Genomic DNA, 7,347 nt, shown 5'->3' on the forward strand with positions numbered 1-7,347 from the left:
CGTAACCATAACAGGGCCCAAAACTGCACGCTCTAAGCCATCCTGGATCCCCGCCATACCCTCCTGCTGGGCTGGGCCAAAAAAGCAGGTATCCCGAACAGCCATTTTTTTCCGTAAAAAACCGCCCTCGCATCTCTCTCTTTTGTGTGAACACGGAAACGCGACCCAGATCTCGGCGAGCCCACATCCTTTTTGACTCGCTTTCCTTCACGCTCCCTACCGCCGCCGCTAGCCGCTGCCATTTTTTTCCGAAACAAAGGCAAAAGGAGAGAAAAAAAGGGTACTACTGTAGAAAAGAGCGGGCTTGCCTGAGTGGGTGCTACCGCCGCTGGCTACTGTTCCACTGCAGGGGCTACGATGATCGCGACGCCGGCGAAGCGCGGCGCGGCCGTCTTCTAGGACCTAAAAGCACCAGCAATGGCGGAACATGATGCCTGGGCTACGCGTTCGCTCTCTCCGGCATCATGAGTCGAGAGGCCGCATCGAACTAGTTGCGACCAATGTATCCAAGCAAGTGGAAAGTGCTGAAGGGGAGGAAGAGAAGTCGCGGAGCACACCAATGAGCAATCCACGTCGTGTTGCCGTGAACCATCCAAATCGGCCGCAAGTGCGATCGCGACGGATACCGGTCACCGAGAGGGAGAGGGACGCCCCCCTACTCGATACCGTTTCCAAGTTGCCAACCAACCAGGCGCCGTCAGGTCCGAGCGAGGCAGGCCGGTGACAAGATCAGACGACCAAACCGTACTACCTATCAACCTTAGGATCCTAGCATGTACATGCGCACAGCGACGTACCGGAGCTGGCTGTTTCATGGAAATCCAGACTTCCAGAGCACTAAACAAACACGGAGAAGCATCATGGGCTCGTGCCTCCAGCATCAAAATTCAAACGGACCTAACCCCAGCCACAGATTTGGAACATCAGACCACATGCTACCCAGGCCGTCACGTAATATCTAGAGATTCCAGCATCGCTTCTGCCACAGAAACTTCAGCGGCACTGCTTTGTCAGCATGCATCGGGGAACGAACAAAGGCGGCCAGTGTGGTCGCCGACGCCGATGAGGAATCGGTTTGCTTTCGCAAAGCGCGGGGGGGGGGGGGGGGGGCGGGGGGGGGGATCGGATTCTGATCGGTCACAAGGCTGGGAGATCGATCTGACCACGGATCATGCAGCGACAGTGTGGTACTACTACATGGGTAACAAAACAAACAGACACTCCAACCCCAGGATTAAAGCGGTGTCGGTTGCAGCTTTGTTGGGAGTAAGATGGATGGTTCATGGGTGGGGATCTGATGGACCACAGGAAACTTCAGTGACAACAGAGGTCTCACACATGCTCATCTGGTTGGGCTACAGGTCCATCATCGATGATGGGAGGATTCCTGCAATTTTTGTTAGCCGAAAGAAAAGGCTTCCAGAATTCCTGTAGACAAGAGATTGACTGAATGGACCGCTGGAAACTTCAGTGACACCAAAGATCACACACATGCTTATCTGGTTATGCTAAAGCTCCATCACTGATGATGGGAGGATTTCTGCAATTTTTTGTTAGCCCAAAGAGGGAAAAGGGTTTCAGAGTTCCTATGGACAAGAGACTGACTGGATAGTCCTAACCCATTGCGCAGTCAGTTTTCACAGTATGTGCTCAGCATTTTACTGAATGGTAATTGCTGAGGCAGAAAACTGTTGGCATGTTACTGAACTCACAGTAAAAACATGTCCACTGAAAGAATGGAATATAGGACTCCATAATACATAGAACAGAAGAGCAAGAAAGAACCGATCCAAGGCCTACAAACTAGCAGCAGAAGAGACCTCACCGAGCACATTGCGGACGAACTGTTCGCCTGTGGCATCACACACGTAGTGATGAACACATTGCCACGAGTTGGTCCCTGCTTTTTCTGCTCACATTCCATCTTGCAAGCAAACAAAAGCCCTGCCCAGTATCCTAGGTGAAATTTGGAATTCAGAACTGAGAGCTCACATCGGAAGATCTGGATCCCTTCCCCTTCCACTCTTGCTGCTGAAGCACGACCGCCCGGCAGGCGGCAGCCTCTTCGTCGGCACGGAGTCCATGGCGTCCTGCGATGCTCGCCGGCTGCTGCGGCCCCATTCCTTGCTGTTCTCACCATGGCACCGTCTTGAAGTGCCCGCGCCACCTGCAAGGACGCCACTCTCCCTGGCTGCCATGAGCTCGTCTTCCATGCTGGCCTGCAGAACGTCGGCGATGGACATCCGGCTGTCGGGGTTCGGGTGCGACGGCGAAGGCCCCCTCCTCGGTGGCGGCGGGCATTCTTCTCTGATCTCAGCCTTGCTGTCGGACTCGTCCGTTCCCTCAGCTGGGCCACCATTTGCTTCCTGATCATCGCCGTCGCTGCTGCCCGCCACGCTGTGCTGCTCCTCGCACATGATTTCCAAGTCATCCATCACCACAACCACCTCTGCTGCATGGTTGTCCCTCCCAACACCCTCGCCTGGACCACGGCCATCTGGCTCCGGCGTCGCCATACCCATCCCCATCCCCATCCCCACGGTGATGAACGTGATGTTGGAGCGGCAGAGAGGGCAGTTGGAGTGGGACTTGAGCCACTTGTCGATGCATTGCTGGTGGAAGGCGTGGCTGCACTTGGGCAGCAGCCGGAGGCTCTCCCCGTCCCTGAACTCGCCGAGGCAGACCGAGCAGTCCGTGGTGTGGACCAAGGCGTCGCCACGCTTGTACTTGCACAAGGTGATCTTGCTGATCAGGGCCTCATCCAGACCGGTCGACGGCGAGACGTTCCAGGACTCTTGACTCCTGGACTGTCCATGGCCGGAGCCTCCACCGCCGCCGCCGCCGCTACCACCGTTGCCACGGGCAGCGCCACCTGAGCTGGAGCCAAAGACTATCCCCCGGAAGGAACCGAAGGTGCGGCAGTACCTGGAGATGAAGGTGTAATAGCTGACGAGGAGGAAGGCGATGGCCAGCACACCGATGATAGCGATCACAAGCGGGGAGAAGACGGGGCCGGAGTCGTCGGGGCTGGGTCCGCCGACGTCGAACGGCGGTGGCGGAGGGAAGATGAAGTAGCACCACTGGGGGCAGTACATGCTGCACAGGCCCTGAGAGCAATCTTTGATTGCCTCATAGGGGACCCAGGTAGGCTGTGCCCCCGAGATTGCAAGTGGTGAAGAGGCCATTGCCTCCCACACGAGCTCTGGCAGACGCAGCAATGGCAGAGGGAGAAACGGAGAAAGATGCTAGCTACCTCACTCAGTCTCTGAGACTGAGTGTTCAGGTGCTAGCAGAGCATCTCAGTGAGTTTCTGGGATAAATCATTATAATGAGATGAGAGAGGACAGACGTGCCTTGGATCCATGGTACTTTCTCAGTGTTGGGAATTGTGAGAGGATATGGGGAGAGATCAGATGATGAGATGACGCTCCTGGCTTTGAGAGACTTCTTTGCAAGGCAAAGAATTTGGGAGGGATGGAGGGAGACGTGGAGAGATGGTGGTGGTTGGGGCCTGACCTTATTTGCTTTTGTTTTTTTTGGTGCTGCGGCTCTTCTTTCCTTTTTTTTTTCCTCTGTCTGCTGTCTGCTTCTGTTGCTTTCCTCTTTTAACTTCGATGCCCCCTTCGCCACACACACATTAGATGATGAAGCCAAGATATCCGTCTGATATGATAATAAGAAATGAACAGCAAACAGAAACAGAATAATACACTCCTCGCACCAAAAAAAAACAAAAAAGAAGAAACAGAGCAGTAGCATCAATGAAGTGTACCAGTACAAGGTTCAACCGAAAGAGGAAGGAAATTAAAAAAAATAATTCTCAGTGTGAAAATGTCTTAAACCTTAATCAATGTGGTAGACGAAACCACCTGGTTTGCTCTTATTGCAAGGTTTTCCGGTTTCTAAGTTTGATATTCTATTTTCTGAATATAAGCTTTGATGAGTCAAATTCACTTGAAAAATAAAGAGAATCAAGGGGACTTTTGAAATCTCTGCTAAGTGTCAAAGAAGTAACTTCATAAAGGTAAAGCTGCTAAATTTCCATTTTGTTGTACCCCTGTCAATGACAACGTTGGTACCATTACTGTTTCACCTCCAAAGAGGACTGTACTGTACCATAAACCATGAGGTCTCTCCTTCAACAATCAATCATGTTTCGCTCTTCAAGTAACTAAAGATGATGATTACTCCCACTATTCAACAGCTTTCTTTGAATTTACTTCTCGCTTTATGACACTAATCTTGTTACAGTGTCAACATAAGCCTTAATAGCTTGTGCTGGTATGAAAAGAACATCCCTTATACTTCAAGTAAAAGGACAGTTTAAAACAAAGATATGTGAAAATTACCTTTTTTTCTTGAGGACAAAATTATATGGAAATTTGGATTGGCAATTTGGCATTCTGGATACATGCATACAATACAATTTAGCCTCATGCCAAATGCAAATCAATCTAAATAAAGGCAGTGCCACATGACCGAGCTTACCTTAAAGATAAGAAATGAAGAACAGGTATCGTTTTATAGAGTCTAAGTTGGGCAGAGATGATTCTTTGTTCAGAAATAATTGAAAAATCCAAATATGTTCCCTTATTTTTTGGCATTCCATCTTGATCAGCACATAACTGTCACATAACAGGGATAGCAGTGCCGCCAATGCATGATAATTGACAGAAACAAGGGACAAAATTTGGGACACATCTAGACAAAGGGACATGTATGGTTCCATTCAGGTGAAAGCTAAGTGCGACCATATTCCTGGCTAACTACAGAAGACCATCCAGTCCTACAATCTCTCCGCTTAATTGTTGTATAATCTGGAGGAATGCAATTACGTATGAGCCTCTCTAATGAACATTGAACTTTTATATTTTGTGGTGCCAATAAATTATAGGAGCCACCAATGCTATACTGCACAAATAGATCTACTTTTCGCACAATGTAACACAATATATTCTCTAGTCATCCAGTTGCTTGTATATTACTACCAAAAAAATCTGGATATTATTTCTAGTGGTAAAAATGGATTAAGACGCATGAAGGCATCAAGCTTCAAATTAATTTACCTAGCAAACAACTGCATGATAACTAGTAGATTAATCATTCAGGGCTCCAAAAAGTTTAAACAGGAGAACCAAGTTAGCTGATTCTGATGTCTATAATCTATTCTTATATCCTTCCATGAAGATCATTCACTCCACAAAAGAATGCTATACTTTCAAATTTCTCTTTTCCCCTGTTTGTATGTGGAAATGAACTAATTGAAGGTTTATAGGAGAAAACAGATGAAATGATGGACCACAACAAAAAGAGAAACACTATCATCCTTTTTTTCCCTAAAGAATTAGTCTGACCAATACGGGTAGCTTTAAGGCTTTGACCCCTTTGAGTTTAGGAAAAAATAAAGATAAAACAAACCACCTGAGCTTGCTTTGACAAAAAGAAAACGGAACAGATATCAATTTGCATCAATCCGGCCCACTTTAGTCCCCTAAAATTTGTGGGAACGGCTGCTTTAAACTATGTAGAGTTAAATATGCACCTCTTTTGCCACTTTGCTTCCCCTTGACCAGACATCCCGAAAAGTTGGTGTGTGATAATTATAATTGTAGCCACCATCATACCTTACAACTTCTTATGAACGGGACCATACTGCACTCACTTCCATCTTTTCAACAATTGTTCTAAACATAACAACAGCTTACACTTATCTGTTTTGGTGAGAGATTGAAACGATTTTCACAAATATCTCTTGGAAAAACTTTCAAGTTCAAAACTTCTAGATTTTTCTTTAAAAATTCTGAATGGACTTGAAGCGATTTTCAACAGGCCCCTAGGGGGACTTGAATATTATTTGCTCCATTTGAAATTACAAGGCGTATTTTGTTTCATTGCCAACAAGTACTTTATTAATACATGATTTTTTGACACAAAATCGATGTGATTATATTCATATTAAAAGGAGGCATATTAATTATTTAATTTTGGTCAAATCCCTGTCCAACGAAACAAAATACACCTTTCAAATTGAAACAGAGGGAGTACATCCCAACAATATCGTTGCATATTTTATCCAGTGATGCATGCAGCCAATGGCTACATGCTTATTGGCACATGAAAGCTGCTGGGGAGAAATCAATTTCTCACAAAAGAACATAAATTAGAAGTCTTATGAGGGACTTTGCAGCTCAGACACAAATAGGAATAAGCATAGTGCAATAAACAAGTATATATACAGTCAGTTCTTGGGAAAGGTACTTTTTCCACTAACAAGTAATTGTACATAATGCAATGCACTGCATAAGTGATTCGCTAAATCAACAGTGTCGCGCTACCAAGAGAATGAATGGCATATGATATATGCTGTAATATGTAACGTAAAATTACTAGTTTGTTTGGAAACATGAAATTTGAACTGCCCTAGGCTTGATGATTTTTTTTTTGAGACCATAGGCTTTGATGAATTGGGAAATCTTGGATATAGATAGACTGAAAGTTACTGAGTACTGCAGAGAAACAAAATCCTTTATCCTGGTAAATCAATGCAGAAACTATCAAGACCCAACCGGCTGTAAATTGTAATAGAAAACAATGAGGCATGTTGGTGTAGTTTGTAGTGGCAGCTACAAATGATGAGTTTTTTCAGTGGAGAACATCATCATACTGCCTGGAGGAAAAATAATAAACAAAAGGTCTATCAAAAATCCTAGATATGTCCAGAAACAACCCTAGTTTATTATTTACATAGTTAAGTAAGGACATGTGCCATCCAAGGTACCGAAGAGTTGCACATAAAGAAAAGCTCACTGGGAAATTAATGTAATGAAGAATTAATCCAAAATTAGGAGATAAAAACTCAAAAGTGTCTCAACAGGGGAAATCTGATAACTCTTATGTAATATAATTAAGTACATACCGTCACAATAAAAATATAACAGTATTTGAATATAATTGCAACAACAAGGATATTGCTTCACCTGAAGTCAGAGCTAATGCTCTTCATTGGTCTTTTCCTTAGCAGGACTGCAGGACCAAGGCACACAATGACAATTGACCTGTTGGTCATGATTGTCACCTCTAATCCACATGTAGATAAAAAAGAGAGAGAGAGAGAGAGACCAGATCTGAGTTTATACAAGAAATAAAATATCAATTACTTGCCAATTAAAATACACAGGCACTGAAGTTTTTTCCCCTGGATGCTCCTGATATGATAGTGTGTTACTCATGGCACATTTCTCCGAAGCTTCAAATTTTAATATTAAATGAACTGAGCATTATGTTTGCGCAGTCCCCCATCATTGTGAAAGGGAGTTGAGTCGCAAGCTGATAGCTGACTGCTCATGC

The 7,347-nt window shown here is 45.4% G+C and overlaps 1 protein-coding gene across 1 annotated transcript; it reads right to left on the reverse strand.

The window, feature by feature from the left end:
• Positions 1 to 1,703: 1,703 nt before the first annotated feature.
• LOC112898870 (E3 ubiquitin-protein ligase Os04g0590900-like) lies at positions 1,704 to 3,631 on the reverse strand. Its single transcript, XM_025967175.1, has one exon. It carries the CDS (start codon positions 3,183 to 3,185, stop codon positions 1,989 to 1,991), a length of 1,197 nt encoding a protein of 398 aa, XP_025822960.1. The 5' UTR covers positions 3,186 to 3,631; the 3' UTR covers positions 1,704 to 1,988.
• Positions 3,632 to 7,347: the final 3,716 nt, after the last annotated feature.

Source organism: Panicum hallii, chromosome 7, assembly GCF_002211085.1.
Source record: "Panicum hallii strain FIL2 chromosome 7, PHallii_v3.1, whole genome shotgun sequence".
In the NCBI taxonomy this organism is placed as follows: domain Eukaryota; kingdom Viridiplantae; phylum Streptophyta; class Magnoliopsida; order Poales; family Poaceae; genus Panicum; species Panicum hallii.